This window comes from Podarcis liolepis (assembly GCF_965112155.1).
Source record: "Podarcis liolepis genome assembly, chromosome: 7".
Taxonomy (NCBI): domain Eukaryota; kingdom Metazoa; phylum Chordata; class Lepidosauria; order Squamata; family Lacertidae; genus Podarcis; species Podarcis liolepis.
Window position 1 is genome coordinate 69,785,446 of NC_139561.1, and position 12,792 is coordinate 69,798,237.

Here is a 12,792-nt window from a genome sequence, read left to right on the forward strand (position 1 = left end):
CACCACCACACAAGGTTCCTTAGTTTAACTATGTGCTGTTGGAAGAAATACTGTACCTTTGTTTCCTGGATTAGATAGACTTTTAATGTGACTGAACAGAGCCCTGCTTGTACTTAGCTATATTATCATTTCTCTGTGCCACCCTTGTCACCCAAGGAGGCATCAAGGCAACACTTGCGGGGGTTTTGAGCAGTCTCCCCTCCAACAGCTGGCCAGACCTGCACCCACTCAGCTTCAGCAAGATCACCGCATCCGGGACCTTCAGACCATGCCCTGAGACAGCATCTATAGCCCTGTATTGAAAACCCCCTTTGTCCTCTGCTCCTCCAGCAATGCATCTCCACAACCTTTTTCATGCCGCAGGGTTTTCCGGTGGTGGCAGAGCAGAAGTGGAACCTGTTGCGCGGTGAGAGCAAAGTCAGACGTCCGCTTTCTTCCCGTGTGGGGAAGTGGTCTAGACGTGCACAGAGACATTCTTTGCCCTGAAAAAGCCAGTGTTTTCGAACGCAGTGGATGTGTGTTGAAACCACCTTCGCCACGTTTTGAATCGATCTCTGACTTCACCCTAAAATGACTCCAGGATGCATTTTATCCTAGGCATGAAAGAGCAGAGCAGCTATGAGGGAAAGTGCTGCTGCATTCAGGTCCTGCTTGCAAGCTTCCCATAGCACAGTGATGGCCAAACTTGGCCCTTCCTCCAGCTGTTTTGGGACTACAACTCCCATCACCCCTAGCCAACAGGACCAGTGGTCAGGGATGATGGGAACTGTAGTCCCAAAACAGCTGGAGGGCCAAGTTTGGCCATCACTGCCATAGTGGGATCTGACTGGCCGCTGTGAGAACAGGATGCTAGATTTTGCTCAATCCAACAGGGCTTGTCTTATGTCTGCTCAAAGATTTGCCCCACTGAATTAAAACAACAACAACAACTTGATTCTCCTCTCTCTGTCTTAGAGAGGGAGGATCTGTGGCCCACCAGATGTTTTTTCCGACTCCAGCGCCCACTGTCTTTGACCCAGGCTGGGATTAATCTAAGTCATTTCTCCCTCTCTTACTTAATTATTAAATTTATTATGCCGCCCTTCATCCCAAGATCTCAGGCTGGTTCTTCCTCTTCTTCCCCGCTTCTGATGTGCTCATGCATTTCCCTCACTCAAACAGAGCCCAGGGCCATCTACAGACCATAGGATAACGGCAAAACGACATCAGCGATGAAAACAAAGACATAACTAATCGGTTGATAGATTAACACACAAACCAAACCCAGAAATCTGCACTTACGGTCATTCAGGACATTACCACACCAAATGCAAAGGGGTTAGGGCAGTGGTACCCAACCTTTCTTTGGCCATGCCCCACCTAAGCATCTCTAAAATCCGGATGCCCCACCCCCCACCCAGTGACATATACCGTATTTTTTGCACCATAACACTCACTTTTTTCCTCCTAGAAAGTAAGGGGAAATGTCTGTGTGTGTTATGGAGGAAATGCCTACGGGTGGCATGCCTATGGATTTTCCTCCTCTAAAAACTACGTGCGTGTTATGGTCAGGTGCGTGTTATAGAGCGAAAAATACGGTAATTCTTATTATTCAAAAAGTGAATTTCTGTTCATGTGGAGGAAGCCTAACAGGCCATTCACTGTTAATAACTCATTCTCGAATTGCCCCTCCCTTAAAAACCAAATTGCTCCCCTGTGGGAACCACAGGGTATGCATGAACAGAAATGCATAACTGTTGCTGGAAACCATAGTTGGAGGGGGGCGCCCATGTGCTCGAATCCTGCTTATGGGTTTCCTACAGGTATCTGGTTGGCCACTGTGAGAACAGGATGCTGGACTCCATTGGCTTAGGGCCTGATCCTGCAGAGCTCTTCTTCTATTCTCAATATAAGTTGCTGCCCTATTTATTCTCTCTCTCTCTCTCTCTCTCTCTCTCTCTCTCTCTCTCTCTCTCTCACACTCACACACACACACACACACACACACACACACACACACACACACACACACGCTTGCCTTATAGATACGTAGATAACAGCGGCTCCGAATTGCATTCCTGCTTTGCGCCCCCCGACCCCCCTCGGTTGCTCTTCTGCCTGCCCTTCCCCACTTCGACCAGCAGGCGGCATCCTCTGCCTTTCCAATCCTGTCCTTCGCCTCCCGTTCAGAGCCGTCGTTTCTCTCCTCCTCTCTCTCTCCCCCCCCTGCACTTTTTTCTTCTCTTCCCTTCCCTGGAAGCCTGACGTCAGTTCGGTGCTGCTCACCCCCCCCTTCTCTCTCTCTCTCTCTCTTTTTTGGGGACGAAGGTTTTCGGTTCCAATCAGGCTCCTGCTATTTCAGCTGGAACTGGGGGAATCAATGGCTTCTCTCGGCAACTTTCCGGCGCGCCTCTGAGAAAAAGCTTCTGCTGAGCTTTGGCAGAAGAATAATTCTTTTTTTAAAAAAAAATATTTAAAGAGAGGAAGAGGAGCAGGGGAAGAAAAGAGAGAAGGGAGTGAGGGACGCCAAGAAGCTTGGAAGAGAGGAAAAAAAGAACTTTTTTGGAGGGTGGCTTTCTGCTCTCGTACAACATGCAGAACACCCGGGCTTTGATCTTCATGTTAACCTTCCAGATCTGCTCTTTGGAGACCGAGACGCCTACAGGTCAGCACCCCGAGACCCTCGAACCCTTCCTCCCCGCAGCCCCCTTCTCCGCCCCGCTCGCCCCCTCCGGCCGCCGCCGCGTTTCGCAGCCTGTTTTCTTGGAGAGTTTGGCTAGGCGCTTCGCGGGAGCTTTGCGCGCATTACTTGCGTTGCTCAACTTGTGCTTTCGCTCTCCTCCCTCGCTGCTTTGCCTGCCTGCCTGCCTGCCTGCCTTCTCCCGCTAACTTCGGAGGCGTCTCGCAAGGAACGAGCCGGCGGGTTCTCAGCGCTTGGGAGGCGGCGGCAAACCGGAGTTTGAAACGGACCTGTTTGCCTGGTGGCGCATTTCCTCGTTCGTGGTCCAGGGAAGAGGGTGGCGGGCTGCTGTTGTTTTTGGAGAGCTGGGGCAGGCGAGCGGGCGTTGTGTGTGTTTAAATTCCTGCTCGGGAAGAGGCTGTAAAACGAGCCATCGGGAAAACTTCCTCCCCTTTCCCTGCCTGCTCTCGCTTTCGGTCCTGCCTAAAGTGATTTAAGGTCCCCGAGAGCTCCGGATTGGGCTGACTAGAGAAGGCACTGGGGCTACTAAGGGGAGTTCAGTGCAACCCTCAATCTCAACCCCCTCCTCAAATATCCCGGGCATCTCCCCCAACTCTTTTTAAATTGCGGCAGATCTGACGCTTTTCAGCTATCCCAGATGATATATTTTGGAGACCTTTGGGGTTTGGCTTGAATCTGCGTTTCTTCGGTCCCTTTTCCCCTTTTTTGTCCACTTTCTCGTCGTCGTCGTCGGTTGACTGTGCAACCCTAAGTGCGTCTACTCGGAAGTAAGCCCCATTGAATTCAGCGGGGCTTACTCCCACGTAGGAGTGTGTAGAATCGCAGCCTGAGACTTGTGTGTTGCCGAAGGCTTGCAAACGTGTTTCTGGGGAAATAAGGCGGAAGGACCGGTTAGCTGTCTCCCTCATTTCGCTTCCGAATACATATGTTTGTATGTGCATGATTTGAAAAGAGGATACAAGCCAGAGACCACACTCTTTGTCCTGTCCGGTGAGGAAGATGAAGATGATGAAGTACTTTATGGTTGAAACTCTCTGAAAAGGGGTTTTCAGGAGATATTGCTTTGGCTCACAGTTCAAGAGGGGCGCCCAAACATTTACCCATCTCCTTGCAATAAGTCCTGGGATGCCCCCTTTAGAGGATTGTGTGGCACCGGGACCCCTTTAAAGTATCGCCACCTTAAGGGATCCACTGGGGTGTCCAACATACCCCGAGGGTCTTGTGCCTTTTGGGGGTACTTCTCTCCCCCCTAACCCTGCATGTTGTCCTGACTGTACTTCGCAAGGAGAGAGGTTCCAGGGGCGAGAGGAAAGTGGCCGGATAATATGCTTGCTCGATTTGCCTTTATATCCGGAAGGGAGAACCGTTTCCTTAGAGTAAAACACCAGCAAATGGGCCAACTTTTGACTTTCCCCAGTCACTGCTTTTACTGCAAAGCTTGTAAAAGGCAGTAGAAAGTGTGACTCTCTCTATGTGTGTTGTGTTGAGAAAGCAAAGGCTGGCTTTTATTTTCCTTGGCATTTTTAAAACAAATTAAATTAAATTAAAAAAAAACAGCTGGAGAACTGTCTTTGACACATCAGACTTACTTAGCATGGACTAGGAATAGATCTGCGTTCAGCACAGATGACTTCCTGTGCTGTTGACCTGTGAGCAACCACTTCAAACTTGCCTTTATTTGCTAGGAATAGATCTGTGTTTTCCATAGACAACTTGCTGTGTTATTGACCTGTGAGCATCCACAATCTCTCTCTCTCCCCCCCCCCCAACGAGAGTCACATCCCTCCTTTAAACCAACACATCACAGAAGGGAACAAAAGAGACCGCTAAGCATTTTTCTTAAAATGTCAAACAGTTAATATTTTTAATGGCACCTCTACTTTTTTAATAAAAAAATCCCATCCCAATATTGCCATCTCAACACCTGACTTGCATGCCACCTTTGAAAATATATTGCTTGCAATGAAACCTTTATGAGACCAAGAGCTGTAGGTTGTTTTTCCTTTCCCCAAAGTGCTACATTCTAAGCCTAGTGTTGTGGTTTCTTTTTAATTCCACTTTGCAGGAATTTTTGGCGATGGTTCACCGACTGAGGTTTCTGTTATGCTTGACGATCCAGTACATTTGTGAACCGTGTCTGGAAACCTACAAACGTCAGTTGACCTGATCGTGGGTGTCGCTGGGGGAGCAACCTGCCCCCACCCCCATAGCAACAACCCCCTGCTTGCTGTGTTCTGGAAACACTTGCTTCCTAAGTCATATCTGGTTTGGCTGGGTCTGCCCCCCCCAACTGCTTGCATAAATGCACAGTGCTCCGCGTCTGCTTTCAAGCATTCTTAAAGTTTAAAAAGCTGCCCCTGCGATTTGAAACCAACACCGGTTCTAGTGACAGATGACTGAAGGGTTGATAGGCTACGTGCAAAAGTCTTCAATGGGTTTAATGTGCAATCGGTCCTTCGGGCATCAAGGGATGTTGAGAAGGTGGGACGCCGGGTGGAGGTTTCTCTCGGGTCCTTTCTGCTTCTCATTACCGGCAGTAGCAGGGAGGAGAGTTCCTCCAGATGGAATGAATGGCTCTGGAATGCTCTTGGGGGTGGGGGCACACACGCCTTATTATTATTGCCTAGCCTTTTCCCAGCCGCGGCATGTGGGGTACAAGAGAAGTGAGCTTTTTGCCATCAAGGTGGGAGTTGGTGCGTGGAAGACCTCAGGATCCTCCAGATCTTAGCCCCTCACCCACCGCTTAGAGGGGAAGGACTTCAAATGCCCTGGCCATGTGGATTTCTCTTCACATAGTGCTAATTACATCAACATAACATAAGAAGCACGGTGTTCCTTCTAGCACAGTTGCTAAAGTGTGTGTGGGATGGTTGACACTGCAAGTTTGAAATCAGTTCTCTTGGGGGCAGTGGGAACTTGCCTCTCTAAGTTAAGGCACAGTTATGGGGCTGGGGCAGGCCTTGCATAGGGAACCCCCCCAGCAGTATCTAAAGCAAGGGTGGGGAACCTGTGTTCTGCCCCCTCCCCTTGATTTCTTGGAATCCCATTGGCATGGCCAGTAGTCAGAGATGTGATGGGAGTCGTAACGCCCCCCAAAGAATATTGTTAAGGGATGATATGTTTTGACATGGGGGATGCCTCCTGCTGTCGGAGAGGAAGAGAAAGCAATGTTTTCGCAGAGCTCCATGCTGAAAGCCCTGTCTCCCAGTTCTTGAGCAACTTGGCATTCTACTTTCATTTCCTGCTGATATTCTGCAGTCCTTGAGCATCTGGACTTGCCTGGATATTCTTGAGTTGGGGCTTTAAACTAAGTAGTTAAAGGGCCATAACTCAGTGGTGGAACCACTTATAAGGTCCCAGGTTCCGTCTCCAGCATCTTCAGGTAGGGCTAGTGGAGACTCCCTGTCTGTAACCCCAGAGAGCTGCTGCCAATCAGTGTAGACAGTACCAGGGTAGATGGACCAATGGTCTGACTTGACACAAAGCAGCCAGCTGCTATGTCCCTGCATTGTATAGTATAAGCATATTTTTATCTGTCATTTCCTTGCATGTGTGTGTGTCTATGAATAGGGAATATGCATCTTTCTTTTCAGTGGAGGGCTGTGATAGGGTTTTCTCAGTGGTGATTTTTTTCTTCAACTGCAATGTCCTTTCTCGAACAGAGGAAAGCTTCTCCCTGCATAAACCCAAGCATTCATTACACCGGTAATTGTAGGAGTATCGAAAGCTGCCTTCCACAGACAATTGGCCCATCTAACTCAGTACTGTCTGCACTGACTGGCAGCAGCTCTCCAGGGCTTCAGGCAGGCCATGGGTTCTCTCCCAGCCCGACCTAGAGATGTCAGGGATTGAACCCGGGACCTTCTGAATGCAAATCTGATGCTGACCCCTGAGCTACAGGCCTTCCTCCTCAGGTGTTGATGGGGAGCCACATTCCTTTTACATGAGCCTTGATGATTGGAAATGCCTGATACTCCAGGTGATACAAATTTGCAGCGAGTCCCCCCCCCCCACCTGCCACTCACACCAGCAGAAACTCTACCAGCACTGTTGCTTTGAATGCCCTGCAGGCTGCCTGGCTGAAACAGATGCGGTTATATGGCAACAGTACTTCTCTTGTGCGATTTAGATAAGTTGCATGAAGTAAGCCACCCATACTCATTAGCAGATTCTGCAAACTTGTTACTGATTAAAAGCTTGTTCCATCAAGCCCTGAACATCACAGGTAAGGGGAGTTTGTCCTTTTTGGGGGGCTGCTCATATATATATATATATACATATACATACATATATATATATATATATATATATATATATATATATATATATCTGTATATATGTATATATATATATATATGATCTCCTCTGCCATTGGAATGAGCTAAGTTCTTTCCTTGAATCTCACGCAGGTCGCTGCTTGAGCATTGGTCACTTGATGGCTGCAGTGTCAAGTGACAACTTCTGTGCAAGGAGCCCCCCCCCGGCACCATGCACCAATCATGGCTTAAATCTGCCTCCCCCAATTTGGTGCCCTCCAGATGTTTTGGATTATGAAACCCTCTTAGGGCGTTTCCCTCAGATATTTCTCTCATAACTACTTCTAGCCTCGGGATGGCCTGACTCTTCGCTTGTGGATGGCTGGTGCTGTTTTGGCCCCATCAGCAATGGGGCTCCCAGCCTGAACATTGGAAACAGAGGGAATGATTTGTTGTCATCCTGGTAGTCGAAGAGGGGCTAGGCCCACCGGTTGTGCCTTTTGCTTGTTGACGTGACATACCATGTAGAGCCAACAAGCTGTGCATATGCAGATCGATTTCCAGTCACACTCTGCAGACAACATTTAGGTGCTGACCTTTGGATCAGTCTGCAGAGGCTGCCCACTGTATAGGCAGTGGTAGAACATGTGTTTATTTCAGCTGTACATATTTAGGCTGCAAGCACCTCTTAGCCAGTGCCATTGGACTCACTTGATCTTCCCTGGGGCTGCCAGCCAGATCCCCAGGGCTGATTTGAAGTCTCCAGGTGTGCCTGGCTCACTCCAGGTCACAGGGAGAGGGACTGAATCTCCAGGTGGATGAGAGAGCCTTTAATTTTTATTAAGAAGCCTAGAATACCCTCGGGGTCCCTTCCAATTCTATGGCTGTGTGTGCAGCTTGCAAGCTTCAGCCAGGCAGGAGCCAGCTACAAATTATTGCATAGGCCCATGTTTGTGTCTACCTGCCTGCCTTCCTCCCTCCAGTCCTTCCTCCCCTCTCCCAATTAACTTCTGTCTCCAGGGCTCAGTGATGGGAGGGAGCATAAAGGGAGAATGACCATGGCCTATCCTCATGACATCACCAGGGGTCACCCCAGTGGCTCAGGTTCGGACCCTGAAGTCTCAGTGGCTGGGATGCTGCAGACCTGGCAACCCTCATCTCCCACTACCCCCAATAAACCTGTATAGGATTGTTCTGCACATCACCGTGAGGTATGGGGACTAAGAGGTCACAGTTAGGTCTTCCAAAAGGATGGAACTTTCACAGGCACCTGCAGATTCCCAGCCTCTGAGCAGTGGTGAAGGTAAAAATGAATTCCATGGAAAAAATGGTGGAAGCTTTTGGCTCAAAGGGTGAACAACCACAAAGGAAGAGCATAAGCAAATTCTGTATGGAAGTGGCCATCCTTTGGGATGCACCCCCCCGCTTCTATTATGGGAATAAAAGCATTGAATGAGTACATGTCTCCCATACTTGTGCAACAGAAATTCCTCCTGACTGTGTGCCTTTGCACCCTTCCAGATCAGCTCTAGATAGCTGGGAGAGCCTCTGGAGCAGATTTCATGCAGTAAAGCATAATGGCTTCTGAATGCGACCTGATGTGCCCTTATAGCCCACCCTTTGCCAAATGGTCCCAGGGTGAATTGTAAAATAAACAAAACAAAACAAAACAAAACAAAACAAAACAAAATAGTTAAGGTAAGGATAGTGTACAATTTAAAATAAAAGCCAAGAAAACGGTGAATATCAGATGAAGGGCAGCGCTCAGAGACAGAACATCGGTGTCGCATGCGGAAGGTCCCAGATTCCATCTCCGACCTTCAGATAGGGCTGGGAATGGCTGCTGCCTGAAACCCTGGAGTGGGACTTCTGGTCAGAGTAAACAAAAAGGCCACAAGAGGAGCCTGCTGGATCAGGCCAATGGCTCATCTACTTCAGCATCCTGTTCTCATGGTGGCCGAAAAGATGCAAGAGTGCTGTCCCCTCCTGTGGTTTCCAGCAACTCAGTATTCAGTATTCCAGTATTCAGAACAAAATAAAAAAATTCCTTTCAGTAGCACCTTAGAGCACATGAAAGCTCATACCAATAACAAACTTAGTTGGTCTCGAAGCTGCTACTGGAAGGAATTTTTTTATTTTGTTTCGACTACGGCAGACCAACACGGCTACCTACCTGTAACTAGAACTATGGTATTCAGAAGCATTGCTCCGCTTCTAGTGCTGTGGAAGCACAGCATAGCTATCATGGCCAGCTGCCTTCAGTAGCCCTCTCCTCCAGGAATTGGTCCACTCCTCTAAGTCAGTGGCCATCACTGCCTCCGGTTGCCAGATTACCAAATAGGCAGAGTAGGTACCAGCCTATGGGCCCCATGCCACTTAGGGGCCCTGCGACAATGGATCAAAATAACATTGATTTGATCTTGAAAGAAAATTACAATCAAGCTTTCTTAGTTCAATGTTACCCCACTAGAGGAGGGGCCCTGAGATTTTGACTGCCTAGGGGCCTCCACAGGGTTTAATCTGGCACTGATTGCCTCCTGTGGGGGTGAGTGTGACGTTAACATATGAGAGAGTGCTGGAGGTGAAATAGTTAAACAGGTTGCCCAGTCAGGACCCAGGGGGGTGGAGTCAGTGGGACTATAAAACCAGCTCTAGGAGGGGCAAAGGGAGGAGTTTGATGAGGAGTTTGTTGGAAGTTGGGTGGTTGGTTGGAGTGGGAGTGAGTTGGATTAGAGCCTGTGGTTAGGTTGAGTTAGTGTAGCGAAATAAGCTGAGTCAGGAACAGTTAGGGGCTAGGAAGACAAGTAAATATCTGAGAGGTGGTTTAGTGAGTGAGAGCAGGTAGTGGAAGTTATAGGTCTGGATAGGCACCCCATGAATGTAATTGACCGGTACCGTTTATGAAACCACATGCTTGTTAAACTGCAATAAATAAACAGAAGTTTATGTTTCAATTTAACCCTGACTGGACCCAGTATTGTACCAGGTAGGGCCTGGGTGGTGGCAGTGAGAAATAAAGTGGTGGCACAGGGATCAATAGATGGTGAAACATCCGGGGACCCTGTGTGATCGCCACAGTGAGTTCCACAGTTTAACTATGTGCTGTGTAAAAAAGTGCTTTGTCTTACCTGTCCCAAACTTTCCAACATTCACGAATTCTAGCATTATGAGAGAGGGAGCAAAACTTTTCGCTATCTACCTTATCTGTACTGAGCTAGATGGAGCAATGGTCTGACAAGGGTTAAGGTGGCTCCCAATATTTTGCTACCGGCAGTCCTCAGCAATGGGTTGTTTGTGTGTGTGTGTGTGTGTGTGTGTAAGGAACTCCTGCCATCGCACGCGGCAACATTACCGTGGAAGTGCAACAAATGTGCGCTGTACTCAGGGTGAATGTGTGCCATTGTAGCTCCGAGTAACTGTGTGGTGTCGCCTCTGCAACACAAACAGAAAATGAAATACTATTCTGTGCATGGATGTGCTCCTTGCCTACAAGGAGGGGGCAGTGTGGAAAGCCAGCCAAGTTCTAAATGCTCCCGGATATGATGGATGCACTAAAATAAACAATCCCATATTTCTGCAGTGACGTTCCTCGGGTTCCTGCTGGATGGGGGGGGGGGCTTGGCCAGGTCTTCTCTAGCTAATGTTACTTGGATGTGAGTTACAAATTCAGTGGGTGGGTGGGGGGTTGACTTTGGACTGGATTCAGGATTCGGAGGAAATGTCTGTTGGAGGCGATGAGGTTTGCTGTAATTATTCTTTGCCAAGTTGTCGTCCAGGATCTGGCAGCCGCCTCTACATTTCCATGCGGGGACTCCAAGATACCCACCCCCAATGGGAAATGGCTGTAGCTCGGTGGTAGGGCATCTGCCTTGCATGCAAAATGTCCCAGATTCAATCCCCAGCATCTTTGAGCAGGGCTAGGAGAGGTCCCCACTCCCTTCCTGCAAAAGCCACTGTCTATCAGTGTTGTGACAGTAGCAGCTGACTATGTTATTTGTTGCTGGTTCAGACGGAAATCCCTGAATACAGTGTTAGGAGAGGAAGGGAGTGTGTGTTTTTGAGTTGCTTTGTGTTGCCTGTTAATAAAATGCTTCTAGTTCTCAAGCGCTTCACAATGTCATTTGTGTCTGCTGAGGTTTTGGAAACAAGAATGCATGTTTTAAAAATAGACTCGACTTACTATATTGCTCAGAATTTATGGGGCCTAAACTGTTACCCTTCAACTTTGAAATAAGGGATTTGCTTGTAACAGTAGTCTGCTCTAAAACAGGGGTGATACAGGGTTTTCACGTACCGCAGAGCAGTGTCCAGAAAATCGGAACAGCCGGCATGGATGCAATTTCTGTAGAATTGATTCAGTTTTTGGTTGCAAAGCAAGCATGTACCAGAATATGCCTGCTTAACCCCTCATGTTTGCACAAAAGACTGTCTTGCTTTTGGCCTGGAGTAGGGCTGCATATACCCCCACCCCCAAAGAAATCCTCGCAACTGTAAGTTGTTAAGGGCGCTGGGAATTGTAGCTCTGTGAGGAAGTAAACTACAGTTCCCAGAATTCTTTGCGTGTGTGCTTTCCGTGTTTGACATCTACACAGCCAATTTAATTACAGTCATACCTGTGGATAAATAGGTTTCAGGATAAGTATTTTTGGGTTGCGCTCCGTGGTGACCTGGAAGTAATGGAGCGCGTTACTTTCAGGTTTCACCACTCGCGCATGCACAAATGGTCAAAATGACATCACGCGCATGTGCAGAAGCGGTGAAACGCGACCCGCAGATGCGCAGTCACGTCTTACGTACTGTTCAGGATGCGAACGCGGCTCCAGAACGGATCCCATTTGCATCCCGAAGTACCACTGTATTAGTTTCACACTTCTGTGTAAAACAGGAATAGCAAAGCCCTACATGTCAGGGTTGTTGTGAGGAACCAACAAGGTGCAGATTGCAAAGCACTCTGCAGATGCATTTTTTTTAAAAAACACCCATGTACTTTAAAGACAACAGGGCATTTTTATGTGAACGACATTCAACTAAACCTTAAGATCAGCAGGTGGCTCTTACTCCCTCTTGGCTGCGCTTCCAAGGTTGTCTCCAACTGTTGCACCCCTCGTGATGGAACGCCCTGTTGTTCCTGTTTGAATGAACATCCCTTGATCCTTTGGTCCTAATTGGACCATCGCTGGAGAACACAAGGAGGCTTCTTCTTTGTTCCTTAAACAATGTGGGTGAGGAGAGAGAATCTGCAACCCCCTCTGCTAGGAAGGGATTCTGAGACAGAGAGCCTCATGCAAAGAGCCAAGCAACCTCGCTGGAGAGATGGAATGGAAGGAGAAAGCTATGGGATGGAGGGAGGGAGGGTTAAGTGACAGGCTGTCCTCAAGCATCCTAAGGCATCCTGAGTGGGCTGTGGAGCCCTGGCAGCAGCTTGAATATTAATCGGGTCAGCCACCTTTCCAGATGTAGCCAGAATGGTGGGTGCTGTAATTAGGAAGCCTGCTGAGATTTCATTCATGTATTAATTATGATTGTCTCTGTGAACAGAATAACGGCTTCTTCGCCTTTCTTCTACTTCTGGTCTGTTGCTTTTAAAATGCACTTAGTCAAGTGAGCAGGGAATGCAGAAGTCTTGTTTTTGAACCCAGGGGGGATGCAAATTAAGTCCGCAGGGGGTCAGTGTGGAGAAGGGAGCGCCCTGATCAACTCTCTACTCCTCTGCCAAGCCTAACAGCCTGAAGTTGTTTTCGCTCCCTTCTGCTCCTCAAAATGACCCGCCGGAGTCTTCCAGAGAGTGAATAAATTCCAGCAGAATAAGCAGCCGCCGGCGGGTTGTTGTGGGCGAGTTTTCCACTCACCTTCCTC

General features: G+C 48.4%; 1 protein-coding gene across 7 annotated transcripts in view; it reads left to right on the forward strand.

Moving 5' to 3' along the window:
• The first annotated feature begins 2,253 nt into the window (after window positions 1-2,253).
• PTPRU (protein tyrosine phosphatase receptor type U) overlaps window positions 2,254-12,792 on the forward strand; it is a 360,572-nt gene continuing 350,033 nt past the window's right edge. For 5 of the 7 annotated variants that reach the window (XM_083512073.1, XM_083512074.1, XM_083512075.1 and 2 more), the window contains exon 1: window positions 2,268-2,644. In XM_083512073.1, coding sequence (XP_083368199.1) covers window positions 2,572-2,644 — 73 coding nt within the window. In that variant the 5' untranslated portion in view covers window positions 2,268-2,571. Of the gene's footprint in view, window positions 2,645-12,792 lie in introns of all 7 variants that reach the window. The other 2 variants (XM_083512078.1, XM_083512072.1) reach the window with 2 other exon arrangements.